Source organism: Littorina saxatilis, linkage group LG15 (assembly GCF_037325665.1).
Source record: "Littorina saxatilis isolate snail1 linkage group LG15, US_GU_Lsax_2.0, whole genome shotgun sequence".
Classification (NCBI taxonomy): domain Eukaryota; kingdom Metazoa; phylum Mollusca; class Gastropoda; order Littorinimorpha; family Littorinidae; genus Littorina; species Littorina saxatilis.
The window spans coordinates 33,196,820-33,214,737 of record NC_090259.1 but is presented as its reverse complement, the minus strand read 5'-3'; the positions used below and the strand labels follow the sequence as shown (position 1 = coordinate 33,214,737).

General features: G+C 44.8%; 1 protein-coding gene across 1 annotated transcript in view; it reads left to right on the top strand.

The window, feature by feature from the left end:
• LOC138949108 (palmitoyltransferase ZDHHC12-A-like) overlaps positions 1–17,634 on the top strand; it is a 17,703-nt gene extending 69 nt beyond the window's left edge. Inside the window, exons 1-5 of the mRNA XM_070320856.1 lie at positions 1–493; positions 2,345–2,487; positions 3,545–3,679; positions 4,091–4,257; positions 10,605–17,634. The exon at positions 1–493 is cut by the window's left edge and continues 69 nt beyond it. Coding sequence (XP_070176957.1) covers positions 382–493; positions 2,345–2,487; positions 3,545–3,679; positions 4,091–4,257; positions 10,605–10,929 — 882 coding nt within the window. The 5' untranslated portion in view covers positions 1–381 and the 3' untranslated portion in view covers positions 10,930–17,634. The remainder of the gene's footprint in view (positions 494–2,344; positions 2,488–3,544; positions 3,680–4,090; positions 4,258–10,604) is intronic.
• The last annotated feature ends 284 nt before the right edge of the window (positions 17,635–17,918 follow it).

Below are 17,918 nucleotides of genomic sequence, written 5' to 3'. Positions count from 1 at the left end.
TGAAACACAAGGAGTATACTCGGCCTCTGGTATATTATAACACATTTCTGCGACGGCATTGCGTCAGAGAAAGTGGTCTGTGGTTGCTTGGAGCACTGCCAAGGCTTGAAATTAAAAGCAAATATGAAATAAACTATTTCTTCGATCTGTAACTGTAAGTCCTAGGGGCTTTACTACGTAACTTTGGGTGGCTAGTCGCATGTTCTGACAGCGGCATGGCATGCTATCATGATCGGGTCATGATCGTTTATGCTACGATCGAGACGTTCGCACACAAGATTATTTTTGTCATACATACATTCAACATTGATACATTAACTGACGGGAGAGTGTTTCAGCGACTTTAGAAAGCAGATCTGTGTTGCAAGTAACATTGAGGGTATGGCAGGGTGCTCCAGATGTGAGTGTAAATGTGGTGCCAAGGTGTTCGTTCGTCTGGCACATACTGCCCTGTGTGTCGGGGTTCCATTGTCACTTCTCTTCAAAGAGACAGGTGAGAATTCATTTGACATGATTCTTCAACTAACACATGTGTGTATGCACAAAGACACGGTATGCACACACATGCACACATGTACATATGTACACACACACAACCACACACCACACACACACACACAGTGAAAAGTTTTGTTTCATGTGGAATATGAGGCTGTTAGGTTGGGGCTGGGCCGCTATTGCGCGGGTCCGCTATTGCGCGGGTCTAACCCTAACCCTAACCCTAATCCCCGCAATAGCAGACTCGCGCAATAGCGGACCCGCGCAATAGCGGGCAGACCCCGTTAGGTTGATGATACATAGTTTATGTTCATAGTTAGTAACCAGTCTATTGTTTGTGTGTGTGACTGACCATAAAACAGGGACGTAGCAGACCCACATTTTTGGTACGGCGAGGGGGAAAAAAAAGCCGATTTGCTTCCCAGGTCCATTGATCGACGTAATGTGGATGTGTTTGTGAACTCACTGTTTCTTCTCACATCTGCTTTTGTTCTAGTTATTACCCCTGACTGATTTATGAGGATGTGATCATCATCGGATATTTCTTTAAAAAAAAAAGTCTGAAATTTGGTACGGCGATCGCCGTACCCGCTGTACCGCGTCCTACGTCCCTGTAAAACGACACTGTCTGACACATGAATGAGATTTGCATGACAGAGCTCAGTGTGTATTTAATACCTGCCAAGGGAACCTATATATAATACATGCAGCCACTTTGACCCCCCGGTGTTATTGAGTCACTTGAGAAAAAGTGACTCTATGTAATCGGTCAGTGTTAGTCTGTCCGGCCGGCCGGCCGGCCGGCCGTCCGTCCGGCCGTCCGTAGACACCACCTTAACGTTGGACTTTTCTCGGAAACTATCAAAGCGATCGGGCTCATATTTTGTTTAGTCGTGACCTCCAATGACCTCTACACTTTAACGATGGTTTCGTTGACCTTTGACCTTTTTCAAGGTCACAGGTCAGCGTCAAAGGAAAAATTAGACATTTTATATCTTTGACAAAGTTCATCGGATGTGATTGAAACTTTGTAGGATTATTCTTTACATCAAAGTATTTACATCTGTAGCCTTTTACGAACGTTATCAGAAAAACAAGGGAGATAACTAGCCTTTTCTGTTCGGCAACACACAACTTAACGTTGGGCTTTTCTCGGAAACTATAAAAGTGACCGGGCTCAAATTTTATGTGAACGTGACTCATTGTGTTGTGAATAGCAATTTCTTCCTGTCCATCTGATGCCTCATATAATATTCAGAACTGCGAAAGTGACTCGATCGAGCGTTTGCTCTTCTTGTTTATTTCCTTGAAACTTTTTCTTCTTTGGTATTATGAATGGTAAGATAAACTAAGGTGTTCATTTGGCTCATATTAGGCTTTCTTGGGGTTTCATTCATTGTAAACCTCAGTGTGCACATAATTGTTCGCAGGTGAATTGCTGGTATATAATGCTCCATTGATAATATGCGAGTTTTGTTTCACTTTCAGTCAGCTGTATAGCATCTGCTTTATTATTAAATTTTTAGTACGTAAGCAATAGTAGCTTTTCATATCAGTGCTGTCAAAATTGTTTGCATGTACTGATGTAGTCACTTATATAAGATGCTTTGTTCTTAATTACACACTTTTAAAAGTCCTGTTAAATGCCAGATGCTTTTCATTTCTTTTGAGTAAAACTTTGTTCAAAAGCTGTTTATTGTGCTTCCAGTACCACCATATCAAGTGCACACAGTTTCTTTCACTAACATTCTGTGTTGCAGTGCTGTCGGATGCTTTGCTACGAGGCCAGCAGCTGATTGTGAACACAGTTACTTAAAGTTTCTTTCACTGTCATTCTGTGTTGCAGTGCTGTCGGATGCTTTGCTGCGAGGCCAGCAGCTGATTGTGGGGATCCTGTACGCCTCACTGCTGGTCTTCTCCCTGGTCATGTACTTCCTGGCCTGCTGTACAGACCCTGGCTACCTGCGTGTCCGCAAACACTGGAAACAGGTCAGGGTTCTGTCTGTTTGCTTACTTACTTTGATGGGCGAAGTGGCGCAGTGTTAAGACGTCGGCCTCCTAATTGGAAGGTCGTGGAGATTTTTCCGATCTCCCAGGTCAACTTATGTGCAGACCTGCTGGTGCCTTATCCCCCTTCGTGTGTACACTCAAGCACAAGACCAAGTGCGCACGAAAAAGATCCTGTAATCCATGTCAGAGTTCGGTGGGTTATAGAAACACGAAAATACCCAGCATGCTTCCCCTGAAATCGGCTTATGCTGCCTGATTAGCGGGGTAAAAACGAACATAAAAGTAAAAACCCACTCTTGCAAACACAAGAGTAAACGTGGGAGTTTCAGCCCATGAATGAAGAAGAAGAAGAGATTACTTACTTACTTACTTACTGCCCGTTATGCCCGTTGGCATGTAGAGCGCAGCAATGAAGGACCTCTACTCCTGTTTGTTCTGGGCGAGTCTTTGGATGGTACCCCACGTATTGTTGAGGGTCTTCAGTTCCCCTTCCACCATTCGTCGCCAGGTGTTCGTGGGTCTGCCTCTTGCGCTTTCCAGTCTGTTTGCTTAACAATCAACAAATATGAAAGGTTAAATATTGAAATGTTTCGTAATAGACAAAACAAAAACATTGTAACTGTAGCTGTATGTAGCTGACCCTGAAGATGAGAAGTGTCTAGCGCAAGAAATCAAGGAAGCTTCCGTTGTAAAACCCAGCTTTGTTCAAATTTAAAAAAGATTAGGAAATGAAGTCAATTTCTGTCATCAAATCTAGCTAGCTACCACCAGAGCTTCAAGTATTTTGAGATCAGAAACGGCTTGTAAAACACTATTTCACTTCTTCCTTGTTGTATTTCTGGAACTTAATTTGTAAAATAGCTGAGTACACTAAAAAGTTAGCAACTTTATGTTCAGACTGAAAATGTTGCAGGACATGTCTAACCATTTGATTCAATGTTAGTTAAGACTATGAGGGATGATACCTCTGCATAATATGCATCTGTATAAAAATGTCAAAGCAACAATGTTATTTGTCTGTTTAATTTTCTTTTAGCAAAAAACAGTGAACAAAAACAACAACATGGAAGATGCCGACGCCTCAGATAGCGATGAAGGATCCACCATGCTCAAGTTCAACACAGAAGATGGGGACTTCAAGTACCGCCTCTGTGACTACTGTGAAATTGAGGTTAGAAGTCTACGAAAAGGCTGAATTTAGGAAGAGGAAAAAGCCAGTCCCAGTAGAATATGCAAAGGCCAAAGCTAAAGTGCATATTTTCTGAAAAGTGCAGGATCAGAGAGATGATGTAAACTTTAGTTTTTGCGACGTGTGTCATTTGAGTGGCTTGTTTTTCTTTTTCTTTTCTTTTCATTTCATTTGGTGTCATTATTCCAAAGTCAGGTTTCAGTAGATGACAAAAGTGAGAGGTTTCTGAGGGTTAAATCAAGACAAACTAAAGTAAAATTCAAGGGAAAAAATACTTTTGGTGTCAGCACTTCGAATCAAATTAAACTACCGTTTGGGATTTATAATTTTCTGTAAATGCTCACAGAACCTTGTGCATGGTTTGAGAATGTGTACATTTTGTTGTCTCAATAGCAACCCATGCGCACAAAGCACTGTGAGGATTGTGGGAGGTGCGTTCGCAAGTACGACCATCACTGCCCATGGCTGGAGGCTTGCATCGGTGAACGCAACCACAAGTTCTTCTGGATGTTTCTCTTTTCCACTGCAGTTCTCATTCCATGCACACTCTTCATTACCTGGTGGGTTTCTGTGAAGGGGAAATTAACATTTGCATTACATTGTTACATGTTCAGTGTATTGTCAAGATGAACCAAAACAAATAGCCTGAATGAGTTCATCTCGTACTGTATTTTGTTGTTGTTTCTGGTTGTTTTTAGTTTTGGAGTTTGATTTTATTTTTGTCAAGTGTTAATGTCAATGCATCATGTGTTTTGAAAAGTGATGGAGATGGAACAGACTATAGATTGTGTTTAACTACTAACTATTCTGCAAGTTATAGATTTTAAAGTGTTCCATTCCTTGAACTTGTAGGTTAGTTCAGAAGTTGGTATTTGTACGTGGATGTGGACTATTTTTCCTCTCAAGATGTTTTGTTTTTGTTGTATGTTTGTATGTTCAGTGATGGTGGAAATGAATGTTGCACAGAAATTGAATACCTGTTGAGTTATTCCATGGAGTCCTGTATCTTTGGCTTTCATTCTTCTTCTACAGTCATGGTTCGCATCTCCCACATGCACTCATGTTTGCACTTGTCAGTGTTTAAGTGAATAGCCATTTCCCCCCCGCTATAAACGCAGTCATACTTTGTTTTGAGATCAAGTATGCTCTGTATTTTTGTGTTTCGATAACCCATCAAAGTCTGACATCGACTACAGGATCTTTTTTTGTATGAACTTGGTCTTGTGCTACCATGGATACGGCATCAACAGGTCTGCACATAAGTTGACCTAGACGATTGAACAAATCTCCACCCACCTCCTAACTACTAGGATGTCGCGCCTGTGTAGGGGGCTTTCATTGAATAAAAGAAGTGTACAGGCAAATCCGGATAAGACGAAATTGAAGGGACCGAATTGTTATTGTGTCCTATCCGAAATTTCGACTTGGTCATAGTACAGTGGAACCCCTCTCTAGCGACCTTGAAAATGTTGACAAAAATCGGTCCTTATGGAGGGGGGTCCTTACAGAGGGAGGGGGCGGGGCCACAAAGAAAGTCACCTCAGATTTTCTTAAAAAAAGAAAACAGAGAAGTTTGAGTTGCTGACGAACGTTTCCTCAAGCAAACTGCTTCGATTTCATGTTTGACATTGTCGATGGTGTCCACCAGTTCTGGTGCATGTTTCAATGCAAAAAGAGTTAGTTTCTGAGCAAGCATTTCTTTACAGCAGTCCCTGCAATGATGAAGGCCCTCCGAGAAAGAGTGAAAAATCGGCCACCGTTCTCAGCATCGCGTATCTGTGTGTAACCTCTTTCATTGACAAGATACTCTTGTTTCCCTGCAGCCTTGACCAGTGAGTCGGTTACCTAATCTGTGAACCCTTCAGTTGTGTTGCTTTGTCAAAAGTTAGACACAGTCAACTAGTTTTGCTCTGAGTGAAAAGTGCAGCTGGCCTCAATTGGCCGGTGACACCTCTCTGGCCACAGCCAAACAGTACATGGCTGGGGGGAGAGAGAGAGAGGGGGGGGGGGGGGGGTAGCAGGCTAAATTCAGTGGGGTGTCCGGTGTCACTGAAGTCAGCAGGAAGAGCATTGGAGAGAAATAGAGAGGTGTACTCTTCCAAACAATTTCCAAGGATCAGTTGTCAGGGCTTAGGGTAGTCAGTGAGGGAGAGTGAGAGCGGTTTGTGTACAGTCCGACTGAAGAGTGAAAAGTCACTGCCACAAGATCGGCATGCAGTCAATAAAGCCAGACAAGAAGAATGATTATGACATGCGGCTCTATCTGCTGGGTTTTTTTTAATTTTTATTCAAACTGGTTTTCAACGCTTATTCTCACAAAGCATCTGCACACCTGCATCTGTGCTGTGTTTGTGTGGCTGCTTTCGTATGATGTCAGTGCATGGTGAGTGCGTTCACTGCCTTGTCACCACTTCCCCACCTTTTTCAGAATGTTTTCTTGGAGTTGGATAATTCTCCTTACTCCTCGCCCCCTCCTTACTCCTCGCCCCCTCCTAACTTCAGTTCATACTTTATTGCTTGCCGACTGGTGTGGCGTCCGTGTAGAGAAGAAGGGAATAAGGTTACACAATGCGCTAGTGTGAGACGCCAAGTTTCGTGTTTCGAGTTGCTGTAGTAAATATAGAGTAAACTTTGTCTTTGGGACTGACTTTCTGTTGTGTGCTATCCGTCTTTCGACTTACGTAAGAGAAATCCCATTTCGAGCTCAGGGTACTTTGTACACATAGATAAAGAGGGATAATTCCGGACCAGAATTTCTTTGTGTGCTAAGCGAATTTTTGACTTAAGGGGGGACAGGGTAGGCAAGCACTTTTTTTTTTTATTTTGGAAACAGCTTGCTGCTTGTTTGATTTTTGCAAGCAGAATAACCTAATTAAGGGAAACCATTTTAAATTTTGAGTGAAAAGCAATTTTTGGGGGTTTTATTCACCAAAATGTGAGAAAAACGTTATAAAATGTGCTTTTTTTAAAATGTTGCAGTTTGTGAACCAGTGCATGTTTTGATCCAATTTTTCTTCTTTGCAGCAATATGTGTGTGTTTAATAATTCTGTGTATCGAAAAGCATTTCTAAGCAATATATTATTTTAATTTAGCATTTTCAGTTACCGGTTCAGTTCTGATAAGAAAAATACATGAGATCCTAACTGTCAGACTCATAAAAACCCAACCAATGCACTGAACTCTTATTCCATACACAGAACTGATGCTGTACAACTCATAAACAACATATACAAAAACTGAACAAATCCATCAAGCCTTTCAAAAGTTGCAACATTTTAATTGTAGCGTTTTGTCTGAAAATTACATTCAGAGAAAACAGCATTTTAAAGATTTGAACCAGTACATAAAAAAACCAGTAGCACAGTGCACCCTGAATTCATATGTTTTTATCAGAATGACCACTTTACTATGTAGGGAAAAGGATTTGACAATCAAATTATCAGGATTTTTTTTATATACATCATATGAAAACAGCCATCTTTGTTTGTACCGATATGAAAACATGAATCAGAACCAAACTGTCAGACTCATAAAAACCCAACCAATGCACTTAACTCTTATTCCATACACAAAACTGACGCTTTACAAATCATAAACAACATAAACAAAAATGAAACAAATCCATCAAGCCATTCAAAAGTTGCAACATTTTAATTACAGATGTTTGTCTGAAAATTACATTCAGAGAAAACAGCATTTGAAAGATTCCAACCAGTACCTCAAACTAGTAGCACAGTGCAGCCTGAATTGATATGTTTTTATAAGAATAACCACTTTACTATGATGGGGAAATGATTTGACGATCAAATTATCCAGACTTTTTAAAAAAAATCATTTGAAAACTCATCTATGTTAGTGCAGATATGAATCAAAACGAAACTGTCGGACTCATAAAAACACAAGGAATCCACTGTATTCTTATTCCATGCACAGAAATGGTGCTTCACAAATCATAAACAACATATACAAAATTGGAACAAATCCATCTTGCCATTCAAAAGTTACAACATTTTAATTACCACATTTTGTCTCAAATTACATGTAGAGAAAACAGCATGTAAAAGAGTCTCACTAGTACCCCGGTAAACTAGTACCACAGTAGAGCTTGAATTAATGGGGTGTTTTTTTTTTAACCAGAATAACACTTTAACTATGAAGGGGAAATGATTTGATAATCAAATTATCAGATTTTTTTTATTTAAAAAAAATCATATGAAAACATTAAAAAAGTCAATTATCTGTGTTTGTGCTGATATGAAAATATTGATCAGAACCAAACTGTCAGACTCATAAAAACCCAACGGATGCACTGATTTCTTATTCCATTGCATAGAAATGACGCTTCACAAATCATCAACAACATTACATAATTATATATACACAAATGGAACAAAGCTATCAAGCCATTCAAAAGTTGCAACATTTTAATTACAGTATTTCTGTGCTCAATCCTAACACTGCAGCAAATTTCTGTAAAGCTGAATGTCCCTTTCCATGTACCAACATGGTCATACGCGGATTATTTAAAATGCAACTTTACCACCCGAAGCGTTGCAAACACCGGGAGAAGAGTAAACAACTGCAGACTTGAATGGACACTCATATGCACTCCAGATGCAGGGCCTGTGCAAATCCTTGGGCTGATGCATCACCTTCTTTCATACTGAGACTGCTATCAGACAAGCATTCAGTACAGGATATAAACCTTTCAGCAATAGATTGAGCTGATCAATGTTGACAAAAGCCCAACACATGTCAGCGGAGTGACGTTGCCCAGTACCAGTATCCATATCTGCTTGTGATGGGTCAGAAGATGGCAAAGTATCTGTATCTTCTTATGGTTGGTCAGAAGATGGCAAAGCTGATGTTTCTGCTGTGGAAGAGGGTAGTTCCGGTTTAGCAAACTTTTCCATCAGGTCAATCTTTCTCCTCGCTGCCACCACAGGAGGACTGGCTCTCCCCTTGCTCCAACCTAATAAATACACAAACACTGATTTAATATTTGATACAACTGTCCATGGTTTTTGTTTGTAATAAGCTGCAAATTTTAAGACTCAATATAAACGTCAACAAGTGCTTGTACTTTATTTTGCAAATGACCATGTTACATGGGGTGTACCTCAACTTTTTGGCTAGGCTGGTAAATCAGAAATCCCAATCAGCCCCCAACCACTGAACCAGGCGGGTTTTCTTACAACCACCTCAGCGGCTCGTACCCACATATGTCGGTTGACGAACACACACACACACACACAAAAGACATTCATTAATTGGCCCCTATCACAAAATGTACATGTCAAGTTTACTATGGGATTTGAGTAACCACACAATCACATACACACAGGAACTAATACTGAAACTAGCTGAATTATTTTCTTTCTTTCTTTTCATATTTTTCTTTTAAAATTAATTTATTTCATCACACTTGCTATGTATTTGCTTGTTTCTTGTCAATTGTCTGTTTTGTGTGTGTGTGTGTGTGTTCTGTGTGTGTGTATACATTTTCAGATTTCCTAAACCTAGCACTGTTTGCAGGTGATCTTTATGCTTTTGATTCATGAGTTGCATCCCCAGTCCTTTAGTTTAACTCTTTTTTTTTCTTTGGTGAAGTAAATTGGATCTATTTTTTTTATTCCTTAGTTAATGGAAAAGATTTGACAACAATATTGCTGTCAATGATAGGTTGGTCAGCCATGCTGGTGTAAACCAATCCTTTAGAATTAGAGAACGCTCTCTAGTAGGGTACTTATTTTCCTACGGTCAATGACCAGAAACATAAACTGTGTCAGTCTTACATCGCTCAGATGCTGCTTCTCAGTTTGACCCCAGACAAAGAATACTGATGACATGTTACACCATAGTAAGCTCTCAAGGACTGGCCAGCGAAGAACAATAAAATAGGGGTTGTGAAGACGATATCACAGAGATGATCGAGGGAGGGAGGGAGGGGGAGGGGGGTGTGCGGCGGCGGCATGGTCAGTAAATTGGATCAAGAAACCCGCAAAATACTTCAGACACAAACTGTTTATCATTTACCTGCAAACCCTAACACATTCTTACAACAACAACAACATAACGATGTGCAATAAATCACGTTGTCAAACAAACAAGATCGAAAAGAGAAAGAAGCAAAACCCACCTCGTCGAGTCAAGAATCTTAGAATGTCGTCTGCTTAAATACGATCATGTTGGTTCATTTCGGAGTGTTGTTACTTCCTTCTACTGTTCGCTGCTGCTGGTTCATCTTTCTCTGATATTTCTTGCCACTATGCCGAACATTTCCAATGTTAGGGTTGTTCTCCGCAGCTCAAAACTTTGAAAAATGCTGCTGAATCGGTGAAAACGTCATGGATTTGTTGACACCGGGGGACTGATAAGTTGTCTACTGCGCTTGCGCCAAATGCCTTTGACCTACATATATTTGCATATATTAATTCCGGGGTTTCGGTTGGAACGGATTCTCTCTCTTTGTGCCTATGTCAACGGAAATTCCCCAACGGTGATGACGTCATCTTGAAGAACGGAAATTTCCACACAGTTTGAACAGCGAAGGGTCATGTCATGTGCGCACATTTACCAGCACGGAGTATCCAAAGTTGACCATTTTTTCGATTTTTTTGATAAAACACAGACAAAAACAACAAAACATCGGTTTGAAAATGGTTTTATTTACATGAATACATGTCTAAAATGACAAAAGCAGATTATTGAATGCATTCCAGGATGTTCAAAGGTGTGAAAAATGCAACAACCCCAAAAAGGTGTATGAGACCAAAAATAACTCATTTTGCCTACCCGGTCTGCCCTTAACCGTTTGTGAGTTAGCTGGATTTGCCTGTATGCTGTGTGTGCTTCTTCCAACCATATTCTTTCCTGACGTGTTTTATTTTTATTTTTTCTCTGTAGGCACGGCATAGCGTGGAAACCATTGTGGGGGGACTGGTTCAAAGCCAACATCCTCCTTCTCATCGACCTCCTCGTTCTCATCATCAGCGGCTTCGTCGTCGTCGGTCTTCTGGGATTTCACACCTTCCTGATGCTGCGAGGAATGACCACCTGGGAAGCCGCCTCCCGCGAGCGCATCACGTACCTGAGGTACCTGGATGAGGATTACAACCCTTTTAACGAGGGCTTGTGCAAAAATATTTACTACTTCCTCTGTTCTTGTCGCACTCGCAAGTGGGAGGGTGTGTATGCCAATCATGCTGAAATGAATGGATCCGTGGCCTGAAAGAATAAAAAAGCAAGAATGGTAGGTAATTGGAACGTTTGTTATTGACAAAATAAAACTTTACATTTACTCCATAATGGCGACGGGGATGTAGCTCAGTCGGTAGCGCACTGGATTTGTATCCAGTTGGCCGCTGTCGGCGTGAGTTCGTCCCCACGTTCGGCGAGAGATTTATTTCTCAGAGTCAACTTTGTGTGCAGACTCTCCTCGGTGTCCAAACTACCCCGTGTGTACACGCAAGCACAAGACCAAGTGCGCACGAAAAAGATCCTGTAATCCATGTCAGAGTTCGGTGGGTTATAGAAACACGAAAATACCCAGCATGCTCCCCCGAAAGCGGCGTATGGCTGCCTAAATGGCGGGGTAAAAACGGTCATACACGTAAAAGCCGTGGGAGTTTCAGCCCATGAACGAACAAACAAACAAACTCCATAATTATTAGGAATGATTTGTCAATACTAAACGTTCCAATTACCTACCATTATTGTTTTTTTGATTCTGAATTTTGGAACGTTATCAGTCCATCTGTTTTTGGATTTTTCCGTTTCCTGAAAGTTTTTACAGAGGTATCTGTGATGACAGGTGACCCTTGAGTCCAGTAACAAGTGTCCATGCAATGAAGGTGTCCTTACATGACAGGTGTATTTTGGTAGGGAACAAAGTGTGTCCTGTGTTTGAAGGTGTACTCTCATCAGAGGAGCCTTGCATTGCAGGTACCAGTGTGTGTCTGTTGTTATTGTATGAGTGGGTTGCCTGAGAGATAAGAGTGATTTCAACATGTTGCATTCAGCCTTGGTTGAAGAAAAAAAATCACTTGTTCGGAGAAAGGCAGCGGATTTTGTGTGCTCCTTTTTTTTTAAAAATAAAAATTGCTTTGAATTTAGTTTTGGGGAAAGAACAAACACACAAACAAACAAGTCGCGTGAAGCGATATAAAGACATTTGTGACCCTCCACCACGGAATGAGTCGCATGTCATCTTTGCATGATTTTCATATTTTTACATTTTCCAAAAGAGTTTTGTATGCTCTATCCAGTGGTGAAAACCGTTTTAGAAAAGAGCGAAAACTGTTTGAGTTATAAGCCTGTGACTAAGGTGACCCTCACACTGTTACCAGACACTCCCTGGACTTATATTAAGCCTAGCGCAGAACCGCGCAAGGTGACATGCGACTCATTTCGTGGTGGAGGGTCACATTTAGTCAAGAATGTAGTCTCGGCTAACCATACCGAAGACTGAGACGGGTCACGCTCGCCTCCGCGAAGCACGGGTCCGTTACGTACTTACTGAACCTATTTTGTTTCATTCTGAGCATATTTTTAGAATAAACATGACATATCTATATATTTTTGAATTCAGGAGAAGATGGGGAATACAACGCAATAAATCTGTTTGCTAAAAATCGATTTTAATGACAACTTTAATCACATATTCTTACTCCAATTCTTATGAATGCATTGACTTTAGTCCCACATGCTAGATGTCGAAAAACCTCTCAAATTACCTGCCCTTAGTAGGGTGGTAACCAAGCTAAAAGCGACGCCATAGCCGTTGCTATGGCCTGACCTTGCTCGGTTACCCATAACACCCTGCGCACCACGTGAGCGCCAGCATCCGTAATAATCATTCTCGACTTTCGACAACACACGGTGGACGTGTCAGAATTTCGCTCTCACTTTTGGCCTTCACATGCCTGCTTGTCCGTGAGACTAGCCGGTTTCCTGTGGGTCTACCTGTCAGTCTACCTTTTGGTGAGATCTTTCCTGTTTATGTTTGGTTGAATGGTGTTAGCTTTGTGTTGAACATGCACGCAGAAGTTTTTTGTTCTGGGTGACTGTTTTTCGCCGGTCTTAAAATGGCCGACAACAAAGCTAAACTCGGCGCGAGACTGGAAGGTGGCAAAGCTCTTAGCCTGGTTTAGTAACTATTCCTAAGAGTAGCCTAAGAACTTTGATTTGCCTATTATGCGGGTCGTAGATCCGTCAAACAGCACTTCTTTTTATGTTCCTATCCCTCCGAGGGTGGGTTCAGTTCTTTCACAGCTCGCTTCCCCTGTTGGGGTTAATCAGCCTTTAGGCTCCTTATAGACTTTTTGTTGGATCGTCGTCGGTGCGACTGATGGGGGGGGGAGTGGCCGTGTGGCTATTCTTTCCCCTTTCTCTGTGTAAGAGGAATCAGTCAATGTCCTCCTTTTGGGGGGACTTAACGATGTTTTGTGTCTATATTCTCGGCTGTTTCAGGCGCGATCGGCGGTTCCCGCCCTCCCGTTTCGTCAGCTTCGCACTGTGGCCTAGTGCAAATGGCCTGTTCGGTTCAGCCCGTTTTTTGCCTCTGGTGGCTCTGGGCTGTTCTCGAGCACCCCTTCCTTTTAGGAGGGGGGGCCTGCTCCCTGCCTGCGTCTAACCACTCTGATTACCGCCGGTACTTCACAGTGTGTTACGCAGCCCCCCGCCATTGGGGGGGGATAGGGGGGCGCTCCTGCGTCGCACCGTCGCCTGGTGCAAACGGCCAGCTCGGTTCAGTCCTTTCTGCCACTGGTAGGCTGGGTTGTTCGCGAGCACTCTCTCCGTAAGGAGAGGGGGCCTGCTTCCTCTCTTTCTCTTCCCGCTCAGCTTGCTTTTAGCACTGCTGCGGTGGGAAGTCAGCTCTCTCCCCTGGTGGGAGAGGGAGAGGGGGGGCATGGTAAGTCGCAGCCTGGCCTTGGCCATCCCTGTCCCATTGGGGGCGGGGGGGCTGCTGCTTCCTCTCTTTTCTCTTCCCGCTCGGCTTGCTTTTAGCACTGCTGCGGTGGGAAGTCAGCTCTCTCCCCGGGTGGGAGAGGGAGAGAGGGGGCTCGGTAAGTCACAGTCTGGGCTTGTCCCACTCTGCCCTTTGCGGGCAGGGGGCTGTGTTAGCTTCCCACCCTTTCCCGCCCCCCGGGCGCGTTGGGGTGGCGGCTTTCCAGGCTACGTTACATACCCCTTCTCTGCTCCATTTGGGGCAGGGTGGGGGGGTGTCAGTGGCTCACTCTTTCCCGCCCGCTGGGCAGGATTGGGTGGGCGCTGTTGGACTGTCTTCACAGTCTGTGCCTCTATTGTCCTGGCCCGACAGTCGTCCTCCTCCCCTATCGGGTTGTGTGGTCGGTGGGCTATAGGATTACGGCAGGTGGACGGAGGGGGGTCGGCCGTTTTTCGGTTCGTCTCTCTCCGTCGCTCTTACTGCTGCGACGAGCCACCCCCCTCCTCATCTGGGGGTGGCTTGGCTCAGGCCTTGCTACACAGTGGGGGTGCTATGTACGGCTTTCCAGGCTACCTTACATACTCCTTCTCTGCTCCGTTTGGGGCAGGTGGCTGTGTTAGCTGCCCGCGCTTGTCGCGGGTAGCGGTCGCGAAACAATGAGCTTGACTCTCTTTTGTTCTCGGCAGGGTGTCTCGCACAGTGGTCAGGGAACAATGAGCTTTGCTCCGTTTTGTTCTCTGCACGGGCTGTGCCGGCTGGCTACATGGTCAGGCGGAGACAGAACGTACCCTTTCTCTCCAGTCTCCCATTCTTTGTGTTCACAATGATCTGCAGGGACTCGGCTTTAGTATCGCCTGGCCGGTGGTCATTGTCCGTAGCCAGCGTAGGTCACCCCCCCCCCCCCCCTCCTAGGGGTGGGTGAGTGATAGGGCTACTTGACTTCGGCAGGTGGACGAGCGGGGATCGGCCGTTTACGGCCGTTTCTCTGTTTCAGTCCTTACCCCGTCTTGGGGTTACGGCTGTGCTGGACCGCCCCCCTCCCCACTTGGGGTGGGTTGTGGTCATACCAGGTAGTCTGGTTCTTAGCACTGAGATGCTTCTCTCGCACAGCGGGTGGGGTAAGACGCGCCGGGCCCGGCTTTGTCTTGCTTTTCCACTCTCTCTTCTTCTTGGCAAAGATCTGTGCCAGTTACCAACCCCTCTTCCCCCCACCTCGTGTTCAGGTGGGCGGTTTTGGGTTGGCAGTCAGAGACTGATCACGCTTTTCATCCACACTCTTGGCGGGTTATTGGCAGGAGATTTAGTGCGCGACCTCCCCTGCCTCCCCTCCTTTTGTGTTTTACACAACTGGTGGTTAGGTTCGGACTTCTCGTTTAAGGAGGGGGAGTGTATAGGGTTGCCTACTGATTGTAGGCTTCCCATACATAGAGCGGCTGCTGTTGCAGTTTACTTTGGCCCGGATAGGTTGGGGGTGTCTCTCTTCCTTCCTCTTCCGGGATGCCTTTGGGTTTTCACAGGCTTTCTCGCAATTTGTTTCATTTGCTGAGTCTGCGGTGATTGCCTGCCACATGCCACACTTTTTGGCTTGATCCGCACCTTAGGATAGTGGTCTTCAGCCTACACCTTTCCCGCTGCTTTTTACGCAGGGGACTGCTGGCTTCGGGGTTTCACGCTGCTTCGTCCTCACTTTTAGTGCGGAAGAAGATAGCAGGGAATTTTTCAGGCTCAGGGTCTGATCCGGACTTTTTTATGGCCAGGGGTTAGTTTCTGGCTTCTCTTACAGACCACAGGGAACATGGAGTTTTCATGATATTACTCCTCCCTCTCCTCTCTGGAGGAGATAGGATGGCATGGTTTGGAGTTTTTTGCTTTGGCTGAGACTCTCTTCTGTGTTTTCTTATAGGCAATTTTATCCTCCCGGAGCGCTCTTTTGAGTTAGGGAGGATGCCTTGGATAAGGCTTTAGCCAGGCTGCTGGCAGCTTGGGCTAGGGTCGTCACGGAGCGGAGTGGTTTCTCTGTGACGTTTTAGGCCCACACTGTTTTGGCTTGGTGTGATCTCCTTCCTTTACAAGGGGTTTGATTTCATGCTGGTTGCAGGAAGCAAGGGTCAGGCTTTTTCGGGGGTTGTTGAAACCTACTCAATAGCTGGAATCTTTCCCTTCCTTCTTGGACCTCTGGCAGCGCATTTAGGCGCTCCCAGTTGCAAAGGGGTGTTTTGGTTCAGTGTCGCCTCCCTCTCTGCGGGAGGTGGGTCGGCATGGGCTAGAGCTTTCAGCTTTGGCTGAGATTTTCCTCGGTGCTCTCACATGAGCTTTCCTTCTGTGTTTCTGCACACAGGAAAGGGCTCGGTTTCTGGGGGTGTTGGTCTCTGGACTTTCTCGGGGGCTGGTTGAGCTTTTTCAAGGTCAATCAGCTTGTCAGCTGCATTTTCTTTTGGTGTTGAACCAGGTTTTTTGCCTGGTGCTCTCAGTAACCAGGCTAAATTCCGAGCTGTCCTTATCCCAGGTTTTTTACCTGGGCATGCTGTTCGACTTTGTCTCTTGGAAGGTTTATTCTTCACACAAGAGAGAATAGGGAGGCTATAAGCTCTTTTCACTGCCAGACTGGCACGAGAGCAGGCCTCTGCGGGGTCTTTAGACCTGATCTTCGGTCGGACGGTATCGATAGCTATACTGGCTCTCTAGTCTTTCCTCAAGTTTTTTGGGGGGTTCGGCCTCTCAGGTCTGGGACATGAGGGTCCTCCTCCAGAGTGGGTTCCTCCACTCGGGAAGGTGGCTGGAATCCTTTTGGATCGCTCAGGGGACTTTTTTCCCTAGCTCTGTTTCCCCCTGGACTTAGACCGCTTTTTGGATGCGTTTTCGTCTAGATGGGGCCTGCAATGGTGATTGCAGTCTTGAGGCTGTGATGTAGACGTGAATCCTTGGGCTTCTCTTTTGCCTGAGGTTAGGAGCAGTGGCTCTTAGTCTACTAGCCTTTCCTTTTTTGCTATTTACAGGCATGGCCTGTTGCATTCGGGCAATTCTTCTGTTGCTTCTTATGTGAACTAGCTGGGGTGAGCAAGTTCTCGCTCCCTGTCAGACAGAGTATAGGGGATTCTGATTGGGTTTCACACTAAATCATTTTTCTCAGGGGAATTTCTCCCCGGCCAGCTCTGCGATCTGGCCGACTCGCTCAACAGGTCCTTTCAGGGCTTGCACAGGGGTTGGCCCTTCTGCTGACGGGTCTGGAGGCGTGCTGTTTGTGTTTTAGATCATGGATTCTGACTCTGGTCTTTGGGAACGAAGCATATATTTCCTCCACTTTTTCTGTGTATGCTCCTTTTTTGGCCCCCTTGGCCAATTGGGGATTTAGAGCGGGGGTGCAACTCCTTAGCGCCCCTCTCTCAAGCCAGGTGGTTTTTCACCTCTGTTTCAGTTTTTGGCTTTGGGCAGCTGGGCCTCTTCTTTGAGGTTCCGGCTTATCGGCTATCTCAGCTGTTTTGAAACAAATAGGCCTCTCTTCTGTTGCTCATGGCGCTCTTGTCGGCATGATCAAGGGACCTTGTTTTACGAGGTTTAGAGGCTCCCCCTTGTTTAGCGCGTGGGACTTTGTTCTACTTACTCTGGGCCTCAGCCCTATAGGGCGGTGAGGCGCATGCGTTTTTGGGGTTTGCCAGAGGATGTAGCCTTAGGGCTTTTGGTTCCGTTTGTTCACGGTTTTTGGCCAGGTTTTGGGGTTTCAGAAACCTGGTCAATATCCTCTGGTGTTTGATTCCCTCCTCTTGGGAGGATTATCGCTCCGGGAGATTCGGATTTTCTAACTGTCTGGTTGGACTTTTTTAATCCCTTTTTTGACGTTACTGTCTTTTGGAACCACGAGCTTTAGTAGCTCAGGTTCTTATTTCTTTACAATGGAGCGAAAGAGACGTCTTTTATTTGTCTCTCTCTAGGGGCTCTGCTACATTCATAGGACAGTCCTATGAGTGGTGCGTTCCGAACAGGGGGGGGGGGGGGGGGCGTTCAGTCCTCCCTCTATTCCTTTTCAGGCGTTCGGGAGTCTGGTGTTCTTCTCGGGCTGGTGGTGTTCCTCTCGCCTATGCGAGGTTTGCCAACAGCTCGGGTACAGTTTTTGTGCTTCTTTTATTGCCGTGTTGCGTTCTGGTCGCCTAGGCGAAGCTTTGCAAACGGCTTACTGGAGATCAGATGATGTGTTCATCGGTTTCTATCTTCGGGATATCTCCTGCACGCGGCTTGTTGGCTCCAGTTCATTGCTGGTTTTAGTTGCTGCAGGG